At 61.0% G+C, this 26,840-nt stretch overlaps 2 protein-coding genes, 1 long non-coding RNA gene and 1 other non-coding gene across 10 annotated transcripts in view; 3 read left to right on the top strand and 1 right to left on the bottom strand.

Moving 5' to 3' along the window:
* Positions 1-19,046, top strand: part of AP1B1 (adaptor related protein complex 1 subunit beta 1) — a 34,789-nt gene extending 15,743 nt beyond the window's left edge. For 2 of the 5 annotated variants that reach the window (XM_036449466.2, XM_036449467.2), the window contains exons 5-23: positions 485-730; positions 2,022-2,212; positions 2,833-3,054; positions 5,573-5,693; positions 6,149-6,244; positions 7,138-7,253; positions 7,570-7,735; positions 9,606-9,704; positions 10,048-10,307; positions 10,567-10,768; positions 11,569-11,589; positions 12,182-12,325; positions 13,766-13,911; positions 15,171-15,300; positions 15,545-15,629; positions 16,220-16,306; positions 16,453-16,607; positions 17,201-17,209; positions 18,076-19,046. In XM_036449466.2, the coding sequence (XP_036305359.1) occupies positions 485-730; positions 2,022-2,212; positions 2,833-3,054; positions 5,573-5,693; positions 6,149-6,244; positions 7,138-7,253; positions 7,570-7,735; positions 9,606-9,704; positions 10,048-10,307; positions 10,567-10,768; positions 11,569-11,589; positions 12,182-12,325; positions 13,766-13,911; positions 15,171-15,300; positions 15,545-15,629; positions 16,220-16,306; positions 16,453-16,607; positions 17,201-17,209; positions 18,076-18,150 (2,571 nt within the window). In that variant the 3' untranslated portion in view covers positions 18,151-19,046. The remainder of the gene's footprint in view (positions 1-484; positions 731-2,021; positions 2,213-2,832; positions 3,055-5,572; positions 5,694-6,148; positions 6,245-7,137; positions 7,254-7,569; positions 7,736-9,605; positions 9,705-10,047; positions 10,308-10,566; positions 10,769-11,568; positions 11,590-12,181; positions 12,326-13,765; positions 13,912-15,170; positions 15,301-15,544; positions 15,630-16,219; positions 16,307-16,452; positions 16,608-17,200; positions 17,210-18,075) is intronic. The other 3 variants (XM_036449469.2, XM_036449468.2, XM_036449470.2) reach the window with 3 other exon arrangements.
* On the top strand, positions 14,316-14,412 carry LOC118725788. The gene has a single exon (XR_004990128.1). It is a non-coding gene; the product is annotated as a small nucleolar RNA SNORD125 (small nucleolar RNA).
* LOC123652858 lies at positions 15,039-24,392 on the bottom strand. Its single transcript, XR_006742389.1, has 3 exons — positions 24,250-24,392; positions 21,283-21,288; positions 15,039-15,053 (listed from the first exon to the last, which is right to left on the bottom strand). It is a non-coding gene; the product is annotated as an uncharacterized LOC123652858 (long non-coding RNA).
* RASL10A (RAS like family 10 member A) lies at positions 24,301-26,819 on the top strand. Of its 3 annotated transcripts, none has more exons than XM_045585684.1 (3): positions 24,301-24,519; positions 25,687-25,778; positions 26,008-26,819. In XM_045585684.1, exons 1-3 carry the CDS (start codon positions 24,301-24,303, stop codon positions 26,273-26,275), a joined length of 579 nt encoding a protein of 192 aa, XP_045441640.1. In that variant the 3' UTR covers positions 26,276-26,819. The 3 variants fall into 3 exon arrangements, with proteins under 3 accessions (XP_045441640.1, XP_036305374.1, XP_045441639.1); XM_036449481.2 differs by having other exon boundaries at positions 25,654-25,778; XM_045585683.1 differs by having other exon boundaries at positions 25,594-25,778.
* Positions 26,820-26,840: the final 21 nt, after the last annotated feature.

Raw genomic sequence — 26,840 nt, 5'->3', positions numbered from 1 at the left:
GGGCGGGAGTCAGCAAGTGTCTGCGAGCTTTTCTGTTTCCCTCTAGACTTTGCTCCTTTCTGCATCATCTGTCCTCCAGATCGAGGAGCAAGCAGGCAGCTGAATTGTCAGCTCTGTGCCCTTAGCTCCCCTATCCCCATGGATGCCCACATAGGGGCAAATGAAGGGTTCTGCGGCCCAGGGGAAGCCTGAAGGTTGTGGTGCTGGGTGGATGTGGGTTTGAATCACAGCTCCACTCTGTGCCTGGGAGAGCTTGCAACCTTCCTGAGAGGTTCGCTCCTTCACCTGCAAACGGGAAGAGTGTTATGGCTGCTGTGAGGATCAGAGGTGACCACGCACAGAGGCCCGGCCCAGTGTCTGGCATATGCTAGACGCCCGTACATGGCACTTACGATGCTATCGGCTGCGGTCGGTGGGAGATCCCACAGGGGCCATATGGTGCTCGGCTCACTTCTGCCCCCGGTCAATGGCTGCTCCCTCTCAGGACTGTGAGGACCCCAACCCCCTGATCCGCGCCCTGGCCGTGCGGACCATGGGCTGCATCCGCGTTGACAAGATCACCGAGTACCTGTGCGAGCCACTCCGGAAGTGCCTGAAGGACGAGGACCCGTATGTTCGCAAGACCGCGGCCGTGTGTGTGGCCAAGCTTCACGATATCAACGCCCAGCTGGTGGAGGACCAGGGCTTCTTGGACACGCTTAAAGACCTCATCTCCGACTCGAACCCCATGGTAAGCTGCTCCGTCCACTCTGCCAGTCCATCCACCAGACAGTCCCCAGTGGCCGGATGGGGTAATGGTTTTCATGCCTGCAGTGGTTGGGTACCTCCTTTGGCGTGAACTAGACTGGATCCCTTCTTTGCGCTCTCTCTACCAAGCTGTGTGACGTTGGGCCGGCTGCCTAACCTTCCAGAGCCTTCTTCATCACTAAGATGGCTCTCATTCTGCATGGCTGGCAGGAGTGCTGTGAGGCTTAGGCTAGAAAGGTAATGGGTCTGGGGCAGCCTGGCACTCGGTGGGCGTGCAGCCAAGATGAGTGCCCTCCTTCCAGGCACTGTCATTATCCTGTCTTGTCACCAAGACCATCGGTGAGCTGGCATGCGAGGCGCTCTTCCCTTTGCCCACACGGGGGCCCCTGTGAGCAGCACAGCCTGGACTGCAGGCGCCGGGCGTGGCTGGGAGTGGGCGCGTCTCCTCACTCAGGCGGTTGGCAGTTCAGAGGGCAGTGCTCAGGCCCGCAGCCCAGCCAGCAACTCTGTTTCCTACAGAATCACTGAGCACACCCGGCGCCGAGCGGCCAGTTCAGGGGTGGCCATCGCAGCACTGTCATGGGGAAAGTTCAAAACCTGCAGAACACACACACACAGCTGCTCTGGTGAAAACTGGCCCCTCTGCCGAAGCCGGTGTAGCTCTGGTAGAGCGTCGGTCTGTGGACTGAAAGGTCCCAGGTTCGATTCCGGTCAAGGGCGTGTACATTGGTTGCGGGCACATCCCCGATGGGGGATGTGCAGGAGGCAGCTGGTCGATGTTTCTCTCTCATCAACGTTTCTAGTTCTCTATCTATCTCCCTTCCTCTCTGTAAAAAAATCAATAAAATATATTTTTTAAAAAAAGAAGAAGAAAGAAAATGGGCCCCTCTGTGCTCCAGACCTCAGGTGCTTCCTTCAGCCCCGGGGGCTCTGCAGGGACCTTCGGGCTCAGAGCACTGTTGCCAGCCCTGACGGAGCCGCTGGAGCTGGTAGATGGGGCTGTGTGTTCGGCGGCTGGGCATGCTTTCTGGGGCCAGACCCGGAGCTGGGTCTTTCCTTTTCTCTTCTGTTTCCTGAATGGCAAGTGCACTCACCCTAGTGCCAGTTTACAGAGGCGCCGGGAGGGTGAGTGCTCAGCGTGGGTCTCTGTGCTCCTGCCCTTCGGGTGATTTTTTTCCAGGCTATTCGACCTCTGAGTGACATGCAACATTAGCTCCGCTGCCCCCTGGCCTGGGAGCAGGGCCCTCAGCCTCTGCCCCTTCCACCCTCTCCAGGTGGTAGCAAACGCAGTAGCTGCCCTCTCGGAGATTGCCGAGTCTCACCCCAGCAGCAACCTGCTCGACCTGAACCCTCAGTCCATTAACAAGCTGCTGACAGCCCTGAACGAGTGCACCGAGTGGGGCCAGATCTTCATCCTGGACTGCCTGGCCAACTACACGCCCAAGGACGACCGAGAGGCCCAGAGGTGAGCAAGCTGCCCCTTGCCTGCCAGCCCAGCTGGAGCTGGTCCTGGGAGGTCGGGGGGAGGGGGAGGAGGGTGCTGTAATCATGAGCTATCCTGAAGGAGGTGGACGAGCCACTGTTCACTGAATTCTCACTGGGTACCTGGGCCTCCGCTGGTGCTTCCCATGCATTGGATGACCCTTAAAGCAACCCTGGAAAGTCGGTCCCATTATTGTTCCCTTTTTACAAGTAAGGAAAGTCCCCTTGGAGAGGTGGAGGAAACTGTGCAGGTGACCCTTGGTCCTAACACCGTGATATTCTGCCACTTTGAACGTCCTCATGGCAGGGCAGGGGCGGGGGGGAGGTTGACATTTATCAGGTATTTGCTACATGCCTGGCATCCTCTGGCGCTTTTCACACATTGTCTCATGTCAGCGCTGTGAAGTCGGCATCATCATCTCCGTTTTCTAGGGGAGGAAACTGGGGCTGACTTAGAATGGTTTTCATACACTCAGGGTCAGTTTACATGCAGCAAAACCAAGACCTAGACCTTCCACTGAAACAGAAGTGCCATCTTGATAACTAAAACCAGGATGTTGTCTGTCTGTCTGTCTCCTCTTAATCCCTTGGAACGGACCTCAGTATCTGTGAGCGGGTCACCCCCCGGCTCTCCCACGCCAACTCTGCCGTGGTGCTGTCCGCCGTGAAGGTGCTGATGAAGTTCATGGAGATGCTGTCCAAGGACCTGGACTACTACGGCACGCTGCTCAAGAAGCTGGCCCCGCCCCTGGTCACGCTGCTGTCGGCCGAGCCCGAGCTGCAGTACGTGGCCCTGCGCAACATCAACCTCATCGTGCAGAAAAGGTACCGGCACCGCCTAAGCGGGCAGCGTGTCCTCCTGGGGTGCGGCTGGGAACGGGGCTCCACAGGGAAATGGACATGTCCCCGCGCAGGAGGTCCTCAGCCAGGGACACCTCTGTCCCCCTGAGACGTGACAGCGTCTGGAGACGTTTTTGGTTGTCACAGCTGGAGCTACTGGCATCTGGTGGGTAGAGGCCAGGGATGCTGCTTAACACCCTGCGGTGCATAGGACAGAGAACTGCTTGGTCTGGAATGTCAGCAGTGCTGGGTTGAGAAACCCTGGCTAAGCTTAACCAGGTAGCAGGCCAGGTAAAGGCTTGCATGGAGCTGCTGCTTTTTTTTAAATATATATAATATTAAAAAAAAAAAATTTTTTTTTATTGATTTCAGAGAGAGAGAGAGGGAAAGAGGATGGAAACATCAATGATGAGAAGTAATCATTGATTGGCTGCCTCCTGCGCACCCCTCCTGGGATCGGAAGCAGGCTGCACAGCGACCACAGAGCATATGCTCTGATTGGGAATCGAACTGTGATCTCCTGGTTCATAGATCGATGCTCAACCACTGAGCCACACCAGCCGGGCTAGCTTGGAGCTTCTTAACCACAGACAGTGAGTGGATTGCTCCACAGTCCGGAGAACTCTCTGGAAATGGGGAGTGTGTGTGTGTGTGTATTTTTCCTGGAGAAAGAGTCTGTAGCGCTAGTCAAATCCCAGAAGTCAGAGGACTCCAGGAGGTGAGGCCTGGTGTGGACTTTGCAGCAGCCTCGGGGCCAGGGGAGGGGTATGTCAGAGTCACTCAGAAAGCTGTGCAGCCTGTTCCGTCTGCCCATGGAAACAGTTGATCCTATGAGGGAGAGCGCCTGATGCCCGCAGTGGGCGGGGCTGAGAGCAGTCAGGAGTGCCACGGTAAGGGCCCAGAGCAGGAGGAATGCTCTGGAATGACCCAGTGAGGGAGCCCAGCAGCTCTAGCTGGACTCTGGAGTTTTACCAGCCTTTTTGGCCAAATGGTCTTCTCAGCAGCTAACTCATGATCCTTGTGTGTTACAGTAGCCCCGTTGGTGGGCGTCAGGCCATGCGAACAGGGGCCTCGTAGGCATTCTCTCGGAAGACAGCACCCGCTCCTTGTCATTGCAGCATCAGCCTGGTTCTTGGGCCATTCTGGGGGGCCCAGAGATGCCAGTGGTTGGGACATGTGTGCAGGTTTGGGAATTAAACATGGGAAAGCTGGGTGCGTGCCTAGACAAGGGGTGAGCGGGGAGTCTCAGCTGCGGGCTGGGGTTAGTGAGGCGCAGCGACTTAGGGATCCTGATCAGAGGGAAGGCTCCCGGGCTATATTTAACATGGCACATCTCCTCAGATGTGCTTCTGCCAAGGCACCACCAGGCTCAGTCCCGACAAGTGGCTGGGCAGCTTTGCCAAGTCCTGCCTGCAGCAATCACGTCCTCCCGCCCCCGCAGGCACCCTGGAGGCTCTCCGCTTTGCCAGGACCTCCCTGCAGCTTGCACAGCCGCACAGAGCGCCCAGGGTCCCTCCTTTCTTCTCTGCTGTGTCCTCTCCCTTCACCCTCTGCCCTCATTCCTTTGCCTTCCTCCTTTCTGTTCTGGAAAAGCCATAAGAGTAAGAGTTGAAGGTGGTGACTTTTCTCATCCTTGTTAGCATGAAGTGTGTAATCCGGTGCAAGCTTCTCCACCTTCCCTCATCTGAAAAAATGTGGGTGGTGCCAGAGGAGAGGTGACACTGGTGATGGCTCCTTGTAGCCAGTGCCTCTGAGGCAGCGTATTGATCATCTCGATGCTTCACAGCAGCCCTGCTCTGCAGGATCTGTGTCAGGGTCCCAGGACCACCCCCATTCAGAGATGCACTAGGACTCAGGGGAGTCAGCATGCAGTTGTCCTCCCGGCTGAGATCCGGTATTGATGGAGTGGGGTCACCTAGCTGGGTCCGGGCGGGATCTGGAGGAGTCCAGTCCATGTACAGACTTCAATATGTTCCCACCTTCCATGGAGCACACGCCTCCCTCAGCAACCGACTGCAGCAGGAAAGCAGGTGGTTAGTGTAGAACATACTGTTTATACAAACAGCCAATCACCTTTATCACTGAGGGGATGGTGAGAACACCCTCAAAAGCCGAGTTCCTGGCTCCGGGACTTTTTAAGGCGAGAGACTCGGGTCGGCAATGGTGCCGCTTTCCGGCACAGGGTCATGCTGGTTTCCTGGGTCACAGGCTGGGATGGTACCGAGGCCTGGTCCCCAGGCCCAGCGCCTGCTGCCTGCTGCCTCTCAAATGCAAACGTGTCTCTTGCTCATATTCCCTCTTCCTCCCTGGCTGTGGTTAGACATGCAGTGACCAGTCACAGCTTTGCTCAAGCCAGTCCATAGGCCTCTGCCCAGGAGTGTGCAGCCATGGTGGCGACTGCCTTCATGGATGCCAGGCTTCGCCTCGCACCCCAGAAATGGGCCCACAAACATGAAGAGCCTTCCTCAGGGCTGATGACTTGCTTGTTGCTCCCTGCCGCCAGGCCCGAGATCCTGAAGCACGAGATGAAGGTGTTTTTTGTGAAGTACAACGACCCCATCTACGTGAAGCTGGAGAAGCTGGACATCATGATCCGCCTGGCCTCCCAGGCCAACATCGCCCAGGTCAGCAGCGGGTGGTGGCTGGGCGTGGGCATTGGTGTGGACAGCAGTACCGCCCACGAGCTGTGGTCTCTGGGCAGGCTGCCTGGTCTCACTGGTAACAGCTTATCCGTGCAGAGTGCTTAGCACAGGGCATGGGGTTTTGTAAACAAGCATGAAACAAATGTTGAGATAAAGAATTAGTTCTTCCCGTTATTACTTGTCCATCCATTGAAAAGCGATAGTTAGGTGGATGTGTTCGTAGATCAACCTAAACAGGGCTTTCCAGCCCTACCGATTAGTCCTTGCCTGCTTTCTCTTGGAGCACCTGACAGCTTTCTCCCTCCCTCAGGCCTTCCACCTCCAGGAGGCAGGATCTCATCCTCCTGGGGGTCTGTGCAGCCCCACTGCCCAGGGGTGTTCCAGCTGGTTGCCCCACCGGATCCCCTCCAATCCCGTCTTCTCTTTTCCGGCCACAGGTCTTGGCAGAGCTTAAAGAGTATGCGACAGAGGTGGACGTAGACTTCGTGCGGAAGGCCGTGCGAGCCATCGGCCGCTGCGCCATCAAGGTGGAGGTGAGGCTGGGACTCTGCCTTCAGCTGGGGTGGGGTAGGGGAAGGTAGCTGAAAGCAGGAGACCAGTCTGATTGTAGCAGAATCCCAGCTGCTTGTGGTCCAGGAGGCCTGCGAGTCACTGCCAGAGCCCCCAAGGCACCATCGTGCAGATCTGGTTGCGCTCATTCTCATTGTAATCTCCTTGAGGCCTCCGAGTTGTTGCAAATGAAACGGACCCATGACACGGATTCTCCTGCATCTTAGCTAAGCGCATGGGGCAGCCCCAGCTGGGATGGCCCTGGTAGACTTAACTTTCACCTCATGGCGCTCTGGGCTAGGGGCGGTGCCTGTCAAAGGTTCTGGCAAGGGCCATGATTCAGCCCCCCGTGTGCCCCTTTCTCCGCCTCCCAAGGGCTCTGCAGACGCCCGTGTCCTGGCGTTTCATCCACCCATTCTCTGCCTAAGGAGATGCTCCTTCACCACTGAGCTGACTCCTTGAATGGGTCCACTGGGGACTAGGGGATCCCAGGACAGCTGGTCACCCCAGGCCCTTACGGCATTTTCCCATTGGCACTGTGACGCCTCCTGAGAAAACTCTCCCGGGGGCATTAGCGCAGCATGCTGGAATGGGGCCGGGGGCGGGGGGAGGGGGGTGTCTACACAGAGCTTTTCTAGGCGTTTTTGGTCGCAGGAGACCGTCTGGGGAAAGGAGCAGGGTGAGGTTAGGTGAGGTCAGGCTGGCGCATGCTCACTCTGCCCTCAGGGCTTGCCTGGAGGAGCTCCCAGGACTCTCCCACTCTCAGAAGCTCCACTGGCCTCCCCCTCAGTCTAATTCTACCCCCTACGCCCGGTGGTCAGAAGTCCTATTGGGAATGGGTGCAGGGGCCTCACCCACACTCTCCTCTTCCCACCAGCAATCTGCGGAGCGCTGCGTGAGCACGCTGCTCGATCTCATCCAGACCAAGGTGAACTACGTGGTCCAGGAAGCCATCGTGGTCATCAAGGACATCTTCCGCAAATACCCCAACAAGTGCGTGCCTGCCCCTCCCAGGGCGGCTGCGGCTCTGGGGGAAGGAAAGCAGGAGGGGCCCCTCCCCTCCTCCTCACTCCTGGGCCACAGACCACATTCTCAAAAGAAACCCACCCTTGGTTTTTCCTTATTTCTCATTTGCTGCCCCTTCTCCGCTCCCCAGACCCAAATAAGAACTAAAATGTAACAGATGCAGCTCACATCCCTTTGCTCGCCTCTCGGGGCCTTGGGGGGCATCTGCTTGTCTCTCTTGGCCCTGCTGGGCCTCCCCTGCGCTGCCGGGCTGCCTCAGTGCTGACTGTGTGCTGGTCTGCAGATACGAGAGCGTGATCGCCACCCTGTGCGAGAACCTGGACTCTCTGGATGAGCCCGAGGCCCGGGCTGCCATGATCTGGATCGTGGGCGAGTACGCCGAGCGGATCGACAACGCGGACGAGCTGCTGGAGAGCTTCCTCGAGGGCTTCCATGACGAGAGCACCCAGGTGAGCCATCAGCGGGCCAGCTCAAGCCGGGCTGTGGGTCCTGCTGTGGGTCCTGCACCGCCGCCGTCCATCCTGCTCTGAAACCCTCCCCTCCGCCTGCCGGCCTCAGGGCCCTGCCCCCGCCCCTGCTAATACTGCATTGATGGCGTGGACACACAGGTAAGTGCTGTGAGGCCCCCCTTCCTCCCAACCGCTCGTACCTAAGGGAGGGACGTGCGAGAGTGGTCTGTGATGGTGTCACCGAAAGCAGGCAAACAAGTTCTGGTTTTGTGTTCCTCTTTCTCTTTGGATGGTTAGTACATTGATTTGGTTCAAAATTGAAAAGGTATAAAAGAATATTTATAGTGGAAATTCTCTTTCCTGGCCTCCAGTTCTCCTGGAGATCACTAATGCTATTTATTGGTTTCCTGGGGATACTTCGAGAGGGAGGTTAGGAATATACCAGCAGTATACACATACCGCTATACATGTAAACACATAAGTATACACACACCTCTGTACATGTAAACACACACGTATACAACCAGTTATTACTCTTTGTGGTTCTTATGGTCTATAAAGTCACCCCAAACATTGAGTTAGCAAGTATTAAACCATAGCTGTCAGGAGAAACAAAGCTGCTCAGGAACAGTAGCTGTCTGGCGGTGGTGTTTTAATTTCACTGGCCCGCTTTCTTCGCCTCCTGCGTTCACAATATAGTTCAAAGCTTTTATAAGAATATTTGTTTAGTATTCTGCAGTTTGGGAATGTATTTTAAATTAATTTGTATTTTAGAGAGAGAGGGGAAGGGAGAGGGAGAGAGAGGGAAACATCGATGTGAGAGAGAAATATGAATCGGTGCCTCCAGCACGCACCCTGACCTTTTGATGCACAGAATGACGTTCAACCAACTGAGCCACACCAGCCAGGGCGGAAACTTACTTTAGATTGTCTATTTGAGCTCCTTGCCCTAGGCTCAGCTTACCACCATGGGTGGTACGTGATCCCAGCTTACGTCTGGCCCCTATCTGGATGGCGTCAGTGTAGGAGGGCTGCGGGTAGGGGCTGGGAGGAGTTGGACTTGAGCCAGAGCTCCCAGGCAGCACAGCACACCAGGCAGTGAGGAACGATTCCCGGCAGCCAGCTGCCCGGGCTGGGAGAACGTGTGATAGTCCCTGTGCGGTGGCCATGCTGATGATGATGATGGCAGCCGTGGTGTCTTGAACAGAATACACAATAGGTTCTTTCCATTTGTTGTCATATTGGCTCTTCCGTTAACCCTATGAGCTATTATGCCCATTTTATAGATGAGGAAACACACTCAGAGAAGTGAAATGACTTGTCCAGGGTCACCCAGCTGGGAAGTGAGGTGGCAATTAACTCTAGCTCCAAGGCAGCTGCTTGACTTCAGAGCTCACAAGAACCGCCCCACACTCTCCCTCACTGACAGGGTGACTGGCTCTGGCTGCACGGCCCCGCCAAGGGTTAGAGCCAGGGCTGGAAGCCAGGCCCTGGGCCGCCTCCTGCTTTGAAAACAGCCAGCCCACTGCTCCTCTGCCATTGACCCACGTGCTTACTGACAGACGGTTCCAGCTACACATGTTGCCTTTTTAAGCTGCGAGCTCCTTGAGGCACTGAGGCCTGGAGGTCTGATGGGTTTCAGGACCCCCTGGCCTGGCTGGGGCTGCCAAACAGTACAGAGGCCACTGCTTCCTGCGCGGTCTCAGTACTCAGCACTGCCAGCACCCTCTGCTGACCTTCCTGTGTTCTATAGCCACCCCAAACCTCGGAAAGCTGGTCTCAACACCCTTTTCCTCTTCCAGGCCCTCTCTGGGTTCCTTACTGTCCCACAGGAAGCCCTCTTTCTCCCGGTCCTGTCTGTCTCCCGCAGGTCCAGCTGCAGCTGCTGACAGCCATAGTGAAACTCTTCCTGAAGAAGCCAACGGAGACCCAGGAGCTGGTGCAGCAGGTGCTCAGCTTGGCCACTCAGGTGGGTGCCCGCCTCCCTGCTTCGGTCCAAGCAGCCAGACCTGGTGGTCCGGCCCCTAAGACTGGCCCCGCTGTGGGTTTGGCTCGGTCACTGACAAATCAGATGGAACGGAGCCAGGTAGTGAAGTTGAGAGACTGTGAGTGAGAGGAGAGGGAAGTCATGAGAACCAGAGGGTTTATAAGCAGGCAGGGGGGTCAGACTGCCGTGGAGGGGAATGGGAGATGGAGATAGTGGGCAAGAGTGGGAAGTGGGGGGCAGGGTGCTGGGCCTGTCCATTTAAACTTCCCCTTCCCCTCACCCGGCTGCCGAGCTCTGAGTTTCACAAGCGTCCCTCACTTCCCAGGACTCAGACAACCCCGACCTGCGGGACCGGGGCTACATCTACTGGCGCCTGCTGTCCACGGACCCAGTGGCCGCCAAGGAGGTGGTGCTGGCCGAGAAGCCGCTCATCTCCGAGGAGACGGACCTCATCGAGCCCACCCTGCTGGACGAGCTCATCTGCTACATCGGCACGCTAGCTTCCGTCTACCACAAGCCGCCCAGCGCCTTCGTGGAGGGCGGCCGGGGCGTGGTGCACAAGAGCCTGCCGCCCCGCACCGCCTCGTGAGTGGAGGGCCAACTGCCGGGCGGAGCCTCTCCTGGCTTCTCAGTTCAGTGGAAATACCCCTCATCCCCATGAAGCTGCATCTCTTGGAACAGGCATGGGGATGGGAGGAAGAGGAGGCATGAAGACAGCCCCTAAGGGACATTGAGGAGAACCAGGGCCTGTCCTGGGGGAGGATCCTGGGGACCGGGGACTCTGACCGGCCTGAGACGGTCTGCCCCCAGCCCTTCTGATCCTCTCCCTCCTGTGTCCCCGAAGGAACGAGAGCACAGAGAGCCCTGAGACCGCCCCCGCTGGAGCGCCCTCTGGTGAGCAGCCGGATGTCATTCCCTCCCAGGGGGACCTGCTGGGTGACCTCCTCAACCTGGACCTCGGCCCCCCAGTGAGCGGCCCCCCCCTGGCCACCTCCTCGGTGCAGATGGGAGCCGTGGACCTTCTCGGTGGCGGCCTTGACAGCCTGGTATGTCCTGGGAACCCCTCTCGATGCCATTGGTAATGATCTTCAGAGGAGCAATCATTGAATGCCCTGGGTGCCAGGCACTGCTGCCCACGAAGGTGATCGTGTAGCTCCCTACGTATAGGTGAGGAAACTGAGGCTCAAAGAGGTCAAAGACTTTCCCTCCGAGAGAGCACGGCTGCTAAATGGCAGGCACAGGACTTGGCCCCTTGTCCTGCCGCTGAGCCCCGAGAGACCTGGGGCAGGTAGGACAGTCCTAGTCCCTCCCCCGAGTCTGACCCTGCAGGCACCCTGGCCCTGTAAGGCTGCAGGAGCCAGATCCGTGTCCATGTACCCCCAAACCCTGCACAGCTGGGGCAGCAGCCCAGCGGGCCTGAGAGAGGCCCGATAGAGGTCAGGGACAGTTTTCCTCCCTTGTAGGAAGGTGGAGTGAGACTGGTCCGGGTGTCTTCCTGGAACTTCTTCAGGCAGCTGGTAGAGACAGGTAGAGCGGGCAGCAGAACCTGTGTCACTTAGTCATGCCAGCTCAGATCCCGAGGCTGCGGCACAGGGTGTGGGTGAGAGGGTAAGACCAGGGGCAGTGCTCCCCGTAGAAACTGTCTAGGCCCTCCTAGTCCCGGCACAGCCTTGCACCAGACTCATCGTGGATGGGGCAGCAGTAACTAATCTTTTCTCTCTTTCCTTCTTCCTACCCCCCTGTCCTTCCCCCATCCCCCTCCCCCTTGTCTCTCTGTGTGTCTTCCCTCCTGGCTTCTCTCTGCATGTGGCTGCCTGTCTCTTCACCCTTCTGCTTCTGCTTGGAGATGGGGGATGAGCCTGAAGGGGTACGGTTCAACCCTGCGTCACCAAGCCTTCGTCCCTGCTCCTCCTGAGCGGGCTGCCTCACGTCCCAGGGGGCAGATGGTGTCAGAGCAGGCCCTCCCTGCTGAGCCCTGGTCTGTCCAGCATCCTGGCAGCCTCTGTGCTGGCAGTCCCGCTGCCACTGGGCCCCGACGTCCATCAATTCCTCATCCCGTCCTCACTGCCCAGTGACCAATGTGCGTGGTCCTCCTGAGGCTCGCTGGCCCTCTGTGCCCGCGGGCCCTCTGATACCGGGGAGGGCACTCTGTCTCCTCAGCACACACCTCTCACGGCAGTGCCTCCGGGCCCCTCTATCGGTGGACTGAGGTCAGCTTACAAGTGTCCCCAGCTTTCCCAGAGGCCCCCCCTAAGGCTTGAGATTTGCAGGGCACAGCCCTCTTCTGCACCCTCCTCACTCTTGTTTCTGCAACCTAAGAGTTGATGTCACAGAAGCCTTGTGGGACCCCTCCTGCCCGCCCACCCTATTTCCTAAAGAGCCAGGTGGCTACACCCCTCCCAGGCCCCTGGGGACCCTGCCTCCGGCGCCTGCACTGACCCCTTCTCTCCCCTTTCCAGATCGGGGCCCCCAACTTCGTGACACCTCCAGCAGCGACAGCACCAGCTAACCTCGGCGCACCCATGGGCAGTGGCCTGAGTGACCTCTTTGACCTGACCAGTGGTGTGGGCGCCCTGTCAGGATCCTATGTGGCCCCCAAAGCAGTGAGTACCACGCCTCCTCTCTGGCTGCTGGGCGGGCTCCTTAAACGGCTCATTCCACGGGATCTGCTCAGGCCAGCGGGCGGGCCCCAGGAGCCGCGGTTTGCCAGCACAGTGCCCAGGGCAGCTGGGGCTGTGGGAGCGCAGGGGAGAGGTGCTGAGTCAGGCACGGGGGTGGCTGGGAAAGGCATCCCAGAGCGAAGCTGGCACTCACGCCTGCCGATCAAGTCTGAGTTAGCCAGGCAGAGTGGGCAGAGGGCCCCAGCCTGCACAAGGCCTGGAGGTGAGGGAGAGCCGGCATCTTCCCAGGGAACTAGCTTCTCAGTGCGGTCCGGCCCAGTGCCTCTCGTTGATAATAGACATTTTTTCAAAATATATTTTATTGATTTTTTTACAGAGAGGAAGGGAGAGGGATAGAGAGCTAGAAACATCAGTAGAGAGAAAAACATCAACCAACTGCCTCCTGCACACCCCCTACCGGGGATGTGTCCGCAACCAAGGTGCATGCCCTTGACTGAAATCGAACCTGGGACCTTTCAGTCCACAGGCTGATGCTCTATCCACTTAGCCAAACCGGTTTTGGTGATAATAGACATTTTATAATGCCCCCTTCCTCTCCTATCCTTAAATGAGATCTGTGGACTGTGCACCTACCAACACCTGTAATTTTAAAAATAATCAATAAGCCCAGGTTGAGCGTCAACCCATGAACCAAGAAGTCCCTGGCATAGGGTCAGGGTGGCTGAAGGCCACTGCTAAGTGGCTCTAGAGAGTTGGCAATAGCGATGATGGGATGTTCGCTCACAGGACATGTTGACAGGGAGGCTGTGCGGGAGCCATCTGAGTGAGAATGACGGCCTGAGAGGATTTGCCTGTCCATGGGGTGACACCGGCCAATGGGCAGGGCTTTGCTTCAAGCTCTTTGCTCAGCAGACGCTCCCTGAATGCCACTGGGGAAGGAGCCAGTGGACGGGCTTCTCTGGGGAGGCGGCTCCTAAGCTGGGCCGGGATGACAGGGGCAGCCAAACAGCAGGGGCTGCCAGGCAGGGGCCCTTAGGGACTGTCCCCAGACCAGTTTCCGCAACTGAAGGCCAGGCCTGCTTCTGGAGAGGACAGGCTGTGAAGGCCAGGGAGGCCTGCGGCCCTGGCGGAGACCCAGCGTGGCCTCGGGCTCCGGGCCTCCGTTCTCCTTGGCTCCTTGTAGACTGTCCTCCCTCCTTCCTGAGTGTTCCTCCTTTGCCGCTGAGTATCTGGGTCAGCCTACCCTGAGCTGCCCCAGTGATGGTGGCCTGGGTGCCATGCAGGATGGTTCTCTGCTCCGTTACACGTTGTCATCCCTGGCAGTACAGGCAGGAACACCTGCAGGGGAGAGAGGAGGACTCGGAGGCTGTGGAGCTTTGGGGAAATGGCAGACTGCAGCCCCTCCCCACCGCCTTCCTGCAGATCTGGCTCCCCGCCATGAAAGCCAAGGGGCTGGAGATCTTGGGCACCTTCACCCGCCAGGTGGGCTCCATCTCCATGGACCTGCAGCTGACCAACAAAGCCCTGCAGGTCATGACCGACTTCGCCATCCAGTTCAACCGCAACAGGTGTGCTCCCCGGCCAGCTCCAAGCGCCCCTGGGCAGAGCCGGGGGTCCTTTCTGCCGAAGGAGGTGTTCCTCACAGCCACATTCAGACCAAAATGTCTGATTCACCCCCAGTGACCGCTTCATGCGGACTTCAGAGCACTGGGCCAGGGGTGGGCTTTCTGCCCTTTGACTGCCCTCCTCCCCGCCCACAGAGGTGCGTTACTGACAAGTCCCAGCTCCAGCCTTTGGCCCGCGCCCACCTGACAGGAGCGTGGTGCCAGCTTCCCATCCCTGAACTGCTCCAGCTCTCAGAGGGCGGATGGGAGTGGCGGCTGCTCCAGCTCCTCACCCCAGCAGGTCCCTGCGCTGGGGGGGGGGGGGGTCCTGTCCGGCACCAGAGGGTCTTCGGGCCCAAGCTCTCGGGGAACTGAGCAGCCTCTGCTGATGATTCTTCTTCCTGAGCAGCTCCAGTGATGAGCAAACTGAGCCTCTAAGAAGTTGACTGAAGGGGCTGCTTCCTCAGGGAGAGCCTTCGGGCCGGCGGGGCCTGACCCTCGGTCAGACCAGGGAGGGTGGCAGCTGTCCCGCCAGTTACCCTCATGTGACCCCGGAGGCCACAGAGACTCCAGGTCCCCAGGGGTGGTCCTGTGAGCACTCATAGCAAACCTCCTGTGTGGTGAAAGCTTCCTAAGGTCTAGGCCCTGTGCTTTCAAAGTATTGTCTCCCTGGAGCCACCTGACAGCCCGGGGGTGTCCATGTCATTCCTCTTTGAGTCGGTAATGGCACCTGGGCTCAGCAGGTCACACAGCTGCTGTGGGGCAGCTCCCGGAAAGCCTGGGGTGCCGGGCCAGCGCCAGGGCTGTGTCTCCGGCAGGCCGATTGCCACCTTGGGCAGAGCCACTCACCCCGCAGGCCTGCCCCTCCCTGGGCCTCTGTGTCCCGGAAGCTGGGAGACTGTATGCCTGTCGCTCTTTGTATGAGGCTGGAATTGGTATAACGCCACATGCTCAGTTCACGGTGCCCAGTGTCTAGGCCAGAGGACAAAGAGGAGCAGAGATGGGCTCGGGCCTGCAGCTGGCCTGACACTGTCCTCCTGTCCGCTGGGCCACTGCCGGGTGGAGGGCGAGGGTCAGAAGTTTGTCTTTCTGGCGTGGGCCTGGGCCTGGCGTGAGGCTGGCCTGCGGGAGAGGCTTCCTGCCACCCGGTGCCCAGCCCGGGGCCGGGGGAGCCCGCGTGTCAGCACCTGCCCCCGCTGCCCGCGGGCCTTCTCTCTCCACAGCTTCGGCCTGGCCCCCGCCGCCCCCCTCCAGGTCCACGCACCGCTCAGCCCCAACCAGACCGTGGAGCTCTCCCTGCCTCTCAGCACGGTGGGCTCCGTCATGAAGATGGAGCCTCTGAACAACCTGCAGGTGCGTCCCAGGACCGGCCCTCACCTTCGCCGGCGCACCCCCCGGGGCGGAGCCTGGGGGGTCTGCCTGTGTGTGTGTGTGTGTGTGTCTAGGCCTGCTCTGGGCCTGAGCAGAGGGGACAGAGGGCATGGCTCCCAGGGAAGCCTGTGAGGGGGTCGGATCAGGTGTGGGCGCAGGCGTGGCCCTGCCTGGGCCTCCGAGGTGGGGCCAGGCCTCAGGGACTGACTTGGGCCCCTGTCCCCAGGTGGCTGTGAAGAACAACATCGACGTCTTCTACTTCAGCACCTTGTACCCGCTGCACATCCTCTTCGTGGAGGACGGGAAGATGGGTGAGTGTGCGGCCACCCCGGGGTGCCTGGGACAGATGGAGGGGTCTGCCCCATGCAGCTCTGTGGTCACCGCTTCTCTGCGGAGCCTGCAGTGAGGGCACACTTCCCGGGGCCGCCAGGGTCTCGTCAGGCCAACTGCCCACCAGGGGGCGTGCCGTGCAGGAGCTGTCTCACTCCTGTTCTCCAGCTCTGCCCTTAGCCTGGCCTTTGGCCTCTGGACAGTTGTCCCCTGGGCCCTCGAGGCAGGGAGCCCAGGCCATGCCTCACACCCATGCCCATCTCTGTGCCCTGGCTGGAGCCCCTGAGCGACTCCCAGCTCAGCGCTGCGTGGAGCACTCAGCCCCCCTCACGTCTCCGCCACCACAGAAGTCCTGTCACACAGGCTGACTAACGAGCGGCTGTGGGTGCTGCGGGGAGCTGAGGCCCGGAGGCGGGAAGCGGGGCCTGTTGGGAGCAGAGGGCGCCACCCCACAGGGCGGGCTTGCTCAGGAGTCAGGAGCTTTGCCCTTCCTGTTCCAAGGCAGACATTTCCTGCTCCGTGTGCTTGCCCGGGGCCAGTTACCAAGGTCCCGCCTTTCCTCGCCTCCCAGATCGGCAGGTTTTCCTGGCCACATGGAAGGACATTCCCAATGAGAACGAAGCCCAGTTCCAGATCAGAGACTGTCCCCTCAATGCAGGTAGGTCTCCTGAGCCCCCCACACCCATCCCACTGCCCTTCCCCTGCCCCCAGTCCCTCCCCTGCCCCCAGTCCCTCCCCTGCCCCCAGCCCCTCCCCTGCCCCCAGCCCCTCCCCTGTCTCTGACTGGGCGGCCTCTGACCCCAGAGGCAGTGAGCAGCAGGCTGCAGAGTAGCAACATCTTCACGGTGGCCAAGAGGACCGTGGAGGGGCAGGACATGCTCTACCAGTCCCTGAAGCTGACCAACGGCATCTGGGTGCTGGCGGAGCTGCGCATCCAGCCCGGCAACCCCAGCTTCACGGTGAGGCCCGCTCCCCCTGCCACCGGGCTCTGTCCCGGCCTCTGCCCCCGGGCCCTGGGCAGCTCTGACGGACACTGGTCCCGCGAGGCTGGAGTCCCTTCGAGGCTGGTGTGAGCGGGCATCAGAATTCTGTCCCTACAGAGGGTCTTAGAAAGCTTCCAACTCAGTCCCGTCACGTTACCCACAGAAGACACGCTGGGTCTCGGGACAGTGAGTTGGACTAGACGGTTCTGTCAAGTTGGGCCCTGGGCGGCGGCAGTGGCCTGCCCGCGGGCCCGCCGGCGAGGCTGGGGATTCCGGGCAGCTTGTCCCTCCCAGCCTTTGAGTCAGCCCCGTCAGGGTGTGGCTCCATGCAGGGCGTGTTGTCCTGGACGCCGGGCTGCCGGGCCAGGTCCCAAAGGGCACGGGCTTTGCTTCTCCCTGCACCCAAGTCTCCGGCAGGCGTGGCCCTGCAGCCCTCTGCCAGGCCCCGCTGGCAGCCCTGGCTCTGTGGTTGGGTGGAGGCTGTGGCGGTGGCTTCAGTGATGGTGATTTCCGTCTCCCTGTGTTTGGTTGCTGCATGTCCACCTTCCCTGCTGGTGCCCGTGGTGCAGGACTTGGAGGTTAGCGATTGCTTTTCTCTCCCCGTTTCCCCTCGTCCTCCCCGGCCACACCTTGCACACCCGCCTCCTGGCTTGGCTCCAGCCGCTGCACCCCGGCTCCTGGCCTCGGAGCTCCACTGGTCCCCATCCAGGCTGCGGGCAGGAGAGCTAGCTGCCCTCTGCTGACACCCCACTGCTTCCCAACCAGGGCCCCCACTGCGGGGCTGGTCCCCCACTTCTCCGCACACACAGTGCGCGCAGAGCCTTTCAGAGGAGGCTGTGCCCCTTGGGGCCATGCTGCTGGTTTCTGGGCCGCCTGCCCGCCCCTTCCTAACTGCATCTTCAGAGCAGCCGTTTTGGCAGGAGCGGTGGTGGCACTTGTCACTCCTCTCCCTGTGCTCTCTGCTCCTATTGCAGTTAGAGCCGAGGCCAAGTCTCCGGCTGCCTGCTTCCTGTGCAAGAAATCAGGAAGAACCCCAGTACCCACACGCCCCATCTCCCAGAGCGGGAGCCTGCTCCCCCCGCCCCATACCTCCTCGGGCCTCAGCCCCCATGGCTGTGGGAGCCAGGCAGCTCTGCAGGGTGGGGGCTGGGCCTCCTCACAGCCTCCGGCTGCTGATTCACGCTGCTTGCCACAGGGCCGCGCAGCTGGCTGACAGCAGGTGTGTGGGCTGAAGTATATTTGGTGCCTACCCGGCTGGCTGCGGCGGCCGCCCCCTCTCCTTCGCCACACAGCTGCCCAGCCATGCTGCTGCCACCCGGCCACGTGTGCACACCACTTCCATCGGGCCCCGCCCTGTCTGCCCTCCCCACGTGTCCCCTCTCAGCCTAGTAGGTGCCAGCCCCAGAGAGGAGCCCGGAGTGAGTGTGGCCTTCTTTCCCCGCAGCTGTCCCTGAAGTGCCGAGCGCCCGAGGTGGCCCAGCACGTGTACCAGGCCTACGAGACCATCCTCAAGAACTGAGGCCCGACCGGGGTCCCCCCAGCCTTCTGCCAGCCATGGAGGAGCCCCCTGTGGGGCGACCGTCCCTCCTCCCGGGAGGGGCCTGGCAAGGCTCCTAGCCACCCACCGGGCTTCCTGGTCCTGACTGCAGGGCCCGCCTGGGTCCTCAGGGCAGGGTGGCACCCTCCTGGAGTGAATTCTCAGTTTCTCCCAGGCTTGGAGGACCCCTCTTCCATGGCTGCTGACATTTAGGGTCAGTGAGGAGGAGACCAAAGGAGACAGAGCCAGAGCAGTCACCGAGGCTGAACAGTGAGACCAGAGTTCTCGTCTTTTCCTGGGGCCCGGGGGCAAGTGCGAAGTTTCCTTCTCAGGCTCCCAGCCTGGAAGCCCTGCCCTCCGCCTCTCCTGGGTGGGTGTTACTGACCCTCCCCCCTGCCCGGGCCCTGCCAGGCTGTCCTGGTGTGCGTGGAGGGTCCCCTTGGTACCAGGAGAGCTGCTCTGTCAGTCAGGGGTTCCCAGGGTCTGCACCTGCCCTCCCCCAACCTCTCTTCCTGCGTCCATCCAGCTGAGGCCCAGCAGTCAGGCCTGTCGGCCCCAGCCTCTCAGAGCTGACCAGCATGAGGAGGCCGGGCAGAGCCCTGCCCAGGCCCTGCCCCCTTGGCGGTTGCACACACCCCTCCTCCCCTCGCTCTCTCTCTGCCCTGAGGGCGGTCACTGCCCGTGTACATTCCTGTGTCCCCGGGCTCCCAGAGCCGAGGGGCCTGAGGGACGGGAACACAGGCAGCGGGGCGCCTCCTGCACAGGGTTTCTCCTCCGTGTCTGCTCCCTCCTCCCGGCCTCCCCGGTGTCCGTGTGTCTGACGGAGCATTAGTTTTCCTGTTACTGCTGTTTAATAATAAAGAGTCTGCTTTTGGCAATCACGGACACTTCTTTCCCTTTGCCCCCAATGTCAGCACGGAAAGCTGCCTCCCCGTGGTTGAGGATGATTTTCTGAGCCCCGCAGTAACTATACATAATATATATAAATAGAGACTATATATTGTATGTTTACTCTTATTTTCAAAAAGAGAAAGTGAATAAAAATGATGACATCAAGCATGTCCCTGGCCAGTGTGTCAGGTCCTACCTGAGGCCCTTCCGGTTGGGACCCTGGGGTCCAGGGTCAGGCGCTGAGCTCTGTGCCCAGCTCTCCCCGGGCACTCAGGACTGTCCCTCCCCCTGTCCTTAAACACTGGCTGCTGGTCCCGCTGGTCCCTGGCACCGCTCACACCCTTCATTTCAACTCCCCGAGCAGGCGCCGGCTGGCCCGATGCTGGCCACGAGGGCGGACATGGTTTGGTTTCCCGGCGCTCCTTGCCGTCAGGGAGTGGCTGCACACCAGGCCTGCCTGGGCACGCCGTCCCACCTCGCAGTGCAGCTGGCTGAGTGTGGGAACTGAGCCGACAGCTGCCTGGCTGCTACCAAGGATGCTCCTGTGGCCCCGGGCCTGGCACTGGCCAGCTTTCGGGAGGACCGCCAGGCCCGGGCAGGGCTTCCATGGCAGAGCTGCCCGGGGTTCTCGGGGCCTCGTGGCTGGGAGGCATTCAGCCTGCTTCCGAGGGAGAAGCAGTTGGGTCCCTCGCTGTTCCAGCCCCAGCCACTTCCTGCACCCTGCCCACCTCTGACACATGCTGCCTTCCCAGGGGCACCTGGCCCTCCACCGCCATACCTCTGACCCCTGGGTATTGTCAGGCTGTCCTAGAGACCCAGAGCCTAGGCCCTTGACTGCACAACCCTAACTTCTCACCTGCAAGTCCCCAGGCTCCGAAGGCCCCGGGTACACGGCTGGAGTCCCCTCTGGCTGCGGGCGAGGGCAGGTTGTGAGTCCTGGGGAGAGACTGTTACCCTGCCTGCCCGTGACCTGCTTGCTCCTGCTGCTCTGAGGGCCCAACTTCCACCCAAACACATTCTGTTCGCCCCGCCCCACGCGGAGGGCGGAAGAGCTGGAGTGTAGGGTGGCTGTGCTCAGTGGGGGACGATGGGTAACTTGAGGCCCAGGGTGAGGAGGGGAGCTGGTGAGAGAGGCTGGCGGGTTGGACAGAGGGCCTTGGGCTGTCACCGGACATCGTGAATTTCCTTCCTAACTCCAGCTGTGGGCAGGACCTTACCACGATTGTGCCCTCTCCCACCCACACGGTGCCTGGCATTTTTCTCTGCGGTTATTGGTCCTTTTCCTCCTGCTTTGTCATTCCTCCCCGTTTTGTTACTGCTTTTTACTTTTCCTTGCTGGAATTGTTTCTTATGTAGTCTTTTGATTTCTTCTTTCTATACGTACCTGATCTTAGTTTTTGCATTTTGATCCTATTCCATCCGGGCTTTATGTTAGGGACGAGGTAGGGATTCCAACTTCCTCTTTTCCCAGATGGTTACCCAGTCGTCTTCACACCAGTTACTGAATAATTCATCTTACCCCACAGATCCGAAATGCCATTTTATCATACACTCAGTTTCCACATCCGAGTGTTTTTGTGGCTTCTGCTCTGTACCGCTGCATTTTTTATTTTTATTTTTTTTCTGGTTAATCCTCACCCAAGGATATTTTTTCCATTGATTTTTAGAGAGTGAAAAAGGGGGAGGGGAGGGAAAGAAAAACATCCATGTGAGAGAGACACACATCAGTTGGTATCCCCCACACATGCCTCGCCCGAGGCCAGGATTGAACCTACGACCCCAGGTCTGAGCTTTGGACTGGGGACCCCTTTGGTCCTTAATCATTTCAAGGAGCAGTGGTCAGGTATTTCGTAGACGATCAATCCCTCCGTTGGGCTTGTCTGATGTTTCTCTCAGGGTGAGACTGGTGTGCGGAGTCTTTAAGGTCACGTGGCTCAGGTGGCGTTTGCAGCTTCTCCCCCGTCTGTGCTCTGCTCTTCGGGAGCCAGTCGCTAAGTGCAGCCTACACTCGGGAGGAGCGCAGGCGGGGCCAGGGCGCGCTGCAGAAGCCATTCGGAATGCTTCTGCAAGGAGATGTGTTTCTGCACTGCCCTTCCTTCTAACATCGATTCTGTTCCTTTGGAGGCACGCATATCCAGTTTATAATTTGGGTTTAGTCCAAAACCACTTTGTGGTGTTGCTTGAACTGCTCCAGCTTTGGCCATGGGGCTCTTCCAGGTGAACGCTGCCCTTGGAGGTGCCACCATGATTTTGTTCCTTCTGCAGCATCCACCAGATGCTCCAGGCTCATCCTGCATTTGTCCTGCCCCCGCCCTACAGTCAGCCCTCTCTCCAAGGAGTCGGGTTGTGTATTAGTGAGCGCCATTAGAAACCAAGATCTGGCCCTCGCCAGTTTGGCTCGGTGGATAGGGTGTTGGCCTGCGGACCGGAGTGTCCCGGGTTTGATTGCGGTCAAGGGCACGTATCTTGGTTGCAGGCTCCTTCCTGGTCAGGGCTCATGCAGGAGGCAATCGATCCATGTGTTTCTCTCACATCGATGTTTCTCTCTGTCTCTCCCTCTCTCTCCCACTCCCTATAAAAACCAACGGGAAAATATCCTCAGGTGAGGATTAACAAACAACAACAAAATCTGGGTGCCTGGCGTGGTTGTGCTCCTGGGGTGGCCCCGCTGGGCCCCCGCAGCTGGCCGGCCAGGAGATGTCTGTGTGCATCCTTACCCGTCTCCACTGTGTGTTGTGACTACCCTGTTTCCCCGAAAATAAGACAGTGTCTTAATTTTTTCTCCCAAAGTTGCGCTAGGTCTTATTTTCAGGGGATGTCTTATCTTTCCATGCGCTAGGTCTTATTTTCAGAGGATGTCTTATTTTCGGGGAAGCATGGTAGTAATTATTTTTATATAAAGAGGAAGCTGCCCCCTCCAGCCTTCCTAAATGGTCTTGTTTTTCTCTTTGTATCATCTCATGTCATCCCACCACAATTCTATGAAGTTAAGACCATGATTGTCACCTTTACAGAGAAGGAAACTGAGGCTTTGAGAGTGTCAGTAACTTGCACAGACGATACATCCCTGGAGGAGCTTTTAAAAGCTGGCAGTCTCACTTCAGAGGCCCGGAAGCCCTGTCTGTGCTGCCTCCTGTGTCCTGCTGGCCTTCAGGAGGCTGACGAGCTATACTCAGTGGCCAGGGCATTACCATGGGGTACCAGGACCCACTAGGTGCCAGGCATCTGTGTGGTGAGGGCACCCTCTCACTCAAGGCCCAGGGAGATGAGGTACTGGGGGACAAGCAGTATGGAGCTGTCATTCATGGTCAGGAGAGACCACAACGAACGGTCAGTGAAGTGGATTCCAGAGCAAGAAGCCCAGCGAGCTGGATGCAGTTCAGGGGAGGGCTGAGTCCCCATGCCCTGGACCTGAAGGCCTGGGACGGTGGCCACAGGTGGCTACACGTCGGCTCTGAGCTCCTGGACGGCGGAGGAGAGTGAAAACAAACGCCGGTCCCGCACCCAGGAGGAGGGCACGAACACACCAGAGCTCGGAGGAACACCCCTGCTTCCGCCCTCTGCCCCTGAGGAGTGCCCTCCCCACTTCCGGGCTGGCTCCTCCTCCTCCTCTCCTTTTCCCTCGCTGAGGTGTGCATGTCTGTATTCTTACAGCTCCTGGACCTTCAATGAAAAGGCCATAGTGTGTTGGCAGTGAGGGTATTTTTCCCATTGATTTTTAGGGAGAGTGAAAGGGCTAGAGGGAGGGAGGGAAACATCCAGGTGAGAGACACATCAATAGATTGCCTCCTGCATGAGTCCCCACGAGGTGAACCTGCAACCCCGGTAACGTGCCCTTGACCAGGAATGGAACCCGCAACCCTTCAGTGCAGGGCCGACGCTCTAACCACTGAGCTACCGGCCAGACCATAACGTAGGGCTTTTCTCTCTTTTTAAAACCCATCTCAGCATCCTGGCAAGCAGTAAGGGAACCCCTTGGTCAGTGCGGAGGCAGGAAGGTCTGCATTTCGCCCAGGGCCTGGGCACCCATCTGGTCAGGGAAGGGGAAGGAGGCAGGCCGAGGAGAGGGGAGCTGGCACACCCAGACTTCCCCAGCCTGGGGGGAAGGAAGGAAGGAACTCACCAGCTCCGGGGAGGCGGGAGGGGGGAAGGTCTTGGGTTTGGAGGGACACAGGTGGAGACCAGGCGGGAAACGGGGCCTCAGCAGTGGCCGGGGCGGTGGCAGCCAGTTTCCAGTCCGCAGAGCGCGTCTGGATGGGATGGGGCTGAGCTGCTGGGACCTGGCGCTCTGGGGCTCAGCGCCCTCTGCCCGCCCCTCCCTGCACGACTGCCAGCTGATACGGTGCTGACCCTCTCCTCCGTGGGCAGGTGGGATCGGAGGAGACCACACATCCTAGGAGGCCGGTCAGGGGTCAGCCACTGCCCCCCAACCTCACAGGGCCTCGGTTGCGGGGTCGGTGCGGGGCTCACTTACATAATAGATCAGCAAAGGGCCCGGCCCCTCGCAGGTCCGGAGGTGATGGATGCGGAGCGGAGCCAGCGCCGCCGTGTGTGACTCGCCCAAGGTCACCCGGCTGGACCCGGCCGGCGGCGCTGTCTGGAGCGGCGCGGGGCGCGGGGCGCGGGGCGCGGGGCGCGGGGCGCGGGGCGCGGGGCGCGGGGGGAGGGGCGCGGGGGGCGGGGCGCGGGGCGCGGGGCGCGGGGCGCGGGGCGCGGGGCGCGGGGCGCGGGGCGCGGGGCGCGGGGCGCGGGCGGGAAGGGCTTGTCTGGAGCCGGAGAGCAGCGGGGCGGGGTGCTCCCTCCTCGGGCTCCCTGCGCCCCAGTCACCTTCCCGCGCCCCTTCCCGGGAGGCGCCGGAGCAGGGGAGGCGGGAGGGGCGGTTACCTCATCGGCTCGCTCCGCCGCCGGGAGGCGGCCGCTCCGGTGCCGGTGCCGGTGCCGGGGAGAGAGGACGGTGCGGGGACAGAGGACGGTGCGGGGACAGAGGACGGTGCCGGGGAGAAGGACGGGGAGCGAGGCGCCCGGAGGCAGCTCCGCGGCGGGACCTGGCGGAGGCAGCGGGCTCCGCGCCCCGGCCGCGGCGGGGGAGGCGGTGTCTGCGCGGCGGGTCCTGCTCCCCGATCGGCGCCTCCCGCCGCCGCCCCGCTCCGGCCCGGCCTCCCGGGGGGAGGGGGGGGACCGGGGACGCACGGCGGCGCCGGCCCATGAGGCCCCCGCGCGGGGCGCACGGCGGCGCGGGCCATGGGGGGCAGCCTGCGGGTGGCCGTGCTGGGGGCCCCGGGCGTGGGCAAGACGGCCATCATCCGCCAGTTCCTGTTCGGGGACTACCCCGAGCGCCACCAGCCCACGGACGCGCCGCGCCTCTACCGGCCCGCGGTGCTGCTCGACGGCGCCGTCTACGACCTGAGCATCCGCGACGGCGACGGCGCTGAGCCCGCCCGGAGGCCCGGGGGCCCGGAGGTAGCGGCGGGGTGACGGGGTGTGTGTGGAGGGTGGAGGGTGGGGGTACCAGGCTCAGTGGTGGGGGGTCTGGCTCAGCGGTGGGGTGTCTGGCTCAGTGGGGGGCGTCTGACTCAGAGGTGGTGGTGGAGTGTCTGGCTCAGTTGTGGGGTGTCTGGCTCAGAGGTGGGAGGTCTGGCTCAGAGGTGGTGGTGGGGTGTCTGGCTCAGTTGTGGGGGGTCTGGCTCAGTGGGGGGGTCTGGCTCAGTGGGGGGGGTCTGACTCAGAGGTGGTGGTGGGGTGTCTGGCTCAGTTGTGGGGGGTCTGGCTCAGTGGGGGGGTCTGGCTCAGTGGTGGTGGTGGGGTGTCTGGCTCAGTGGGGGGGTCTGGCTCAGTGGGGGGGGTCTGACTCAGTGGTGGTGGTGGGGTGTCTGGCTCAGTTGTGGGGGGTCTGGCTCAGTGGGGGGGTCTGACTCAGAGGTGGTGGTGGGGTGTCTGGCTCAGTTGTGGGGGGTCTGGCTCAGTGGGGGGGTCTGACTCAGAGGTGGTGGTGGGGTGTCTGGCTCAGTTGTGGGGGGCATGGTGTGTCCAGGGCCGTGAGCAGAGCCCCAGAGGGAGAGTTGGGGCAGAATCAGGGGTGCACTTTCCGGGAGGGGGTGCATGTGACCTGGAGCACAGACTCAGACTCGCATAGAAATTGGTGGAAAGTCCAGGACAGACTTTGGGCCCTCGGAGAGGGCAGAGGCCGGAGCAGGCAGGGCTCCCAGGAGGGAGGGGGGCCTTGGGGCGGGACCTGGGGGGGTGGAGTTTTAGGGAAAGCAGCGGCAGAAGCGCTGCAGGTGGAGGGAGAGCAGGTGAGGCCGCGGCTAACGGGCCCCAGCTGCCCGCGCCGGCCACGTGCGTGCGGAGCGTCTGCGGGGCCTCATTGGGCCAGGCCCGCGGGAGGGAGGCGCCTGGAGGGGAGACTGGGGGGAGGGCGGGCGGCCCACCAGCTTCCAGCGGGTCTGGTGGCCGGAGGGACAGCCGGGCCCAGGGCTCACGGAGGAGCCTGAGCGTGAACTGTGGGTTCGGTGCCAGGACCCCCGCCCCCCGCAGGAGGTCAGGGCGCAGGAGCGGGGGAAACAACGGGCCCCGCCAACCTGGCCTCCCCCCCAGGAGTGGCCGGACCCTAAGGACTGGAGCCTGCAGGACACGGACGCCTTCGTGCTGGTCTACGACATCTGCAGCCCCGACAGCTTCGACTACGTGAAGGCGCTGCGGCAGCGCATCGCCGAGGCCAGGTGAGGGCGCGGGGCGGCGGAGGAGAGGGGCGGGGAGGGGGGGAGGGGCGCTTCTGCCGTGGGGCCGGCCTTTGTCCTGCATGGTGTTTGCATAGCTCTTTGGTGTTTGCTTGGGGTTTCTGGCTGCAGGAGAGGGTGCTCCTGAGCGAATGCCCCCCCTCCCCACTGGGGGAATTCTCTCGCGTGGGGTCCCCGGCGCCGCCGCCCTCATGCCTGTCTGGCCCCCCAGGCCGGCAGGCGCCCCGGAGGCGCCCATCCTCGTGGTGGGCAACAAGCGGGACCGGCAGCGGCTGCGCTTCGGGCCGCGGCGGGCGCTGGCCGCGCTGGTGCGCAGGGGCTGGCGCTGCGGCTACCTCGAGTGCTCGGCCAAGTACAACTGGCACGTGCTGCGCCTCTTCCGCGAGCTGCTCCGCTGCGCCCTGGTGCGCGCGCGGCCCGCGCACCCCGCCCTGCGCCTGCAGGGGGCGCTGCACCCCGCGCACTGCAGCCTCATGTGACCGCGCGGGACCGCCAAGCCGCTGGGCTGGGGGAGCCGGACCCGTTTGACTGGAGCGACCGGGGGCCTGGATTGGGTGAGCCGGCCGGACTCCTTCCCGATTGGATGAGCCGGCCGGACTTCTTCCGGATTGGGTGAGCCGGCCGGACTCCTTCCCGATTGGGTGAGCCGGCCGGACTCCTTCCCGATTGGATAAGCCGGCCGGACTCCTTCCCGATTGGGTGAGCCGGCCGGACTCCTTCCCGATTGGATAAGCCGGCCGGACTCCTTCCGGATTGGACGGGACAGTCTCTTCCCTGATTGGACGAGGATTGCTCCCACCCCGTTTCCCCGGGTGACCGGCCTTCCTTTGAACTTCATTGGGCCCAGGCGGGCCCCAAGCCTCTTCAGACAAGGATCAGTCCCTTCTGGGGTATCTTGGAGTCACGGAACTTGACTGTGGATCTGATTGGCAGCTCGCAGACGGCTCCTGGAGCCTCATTGGACCAAGGCTTAAGCCACGCCCCCCAGGAGATTACAATAAAGAGGGAACCGTTTCACGTGCACCTGGCCTTGCTGGCGTGGGC

The sequence above is a fragment of the Pipistrellus kuhlii genome, unplaced genomic scaffold (assembly GCF_014108245.1).
Source record: "Pipistrellus kuhlii isolate mPipKuh1 unplaced genomic scaffold, mPipKuh1.p scaffold_m20_p_20, whole genome shotgun sequence".
In the NCBI taxonomy this organism is placed as follows: domain Eukaryota; kingdom Metazoa; phylum Chordata; class Mammalia; order Chiroptera; family Vespertilionidae; genus Pipistrellus; species Pipistrellus kuhlii.
Note: the sequence above shows the minus strand (reverse complement) of the source record. Positions and strands in the feature narration are given on the sequence as shown.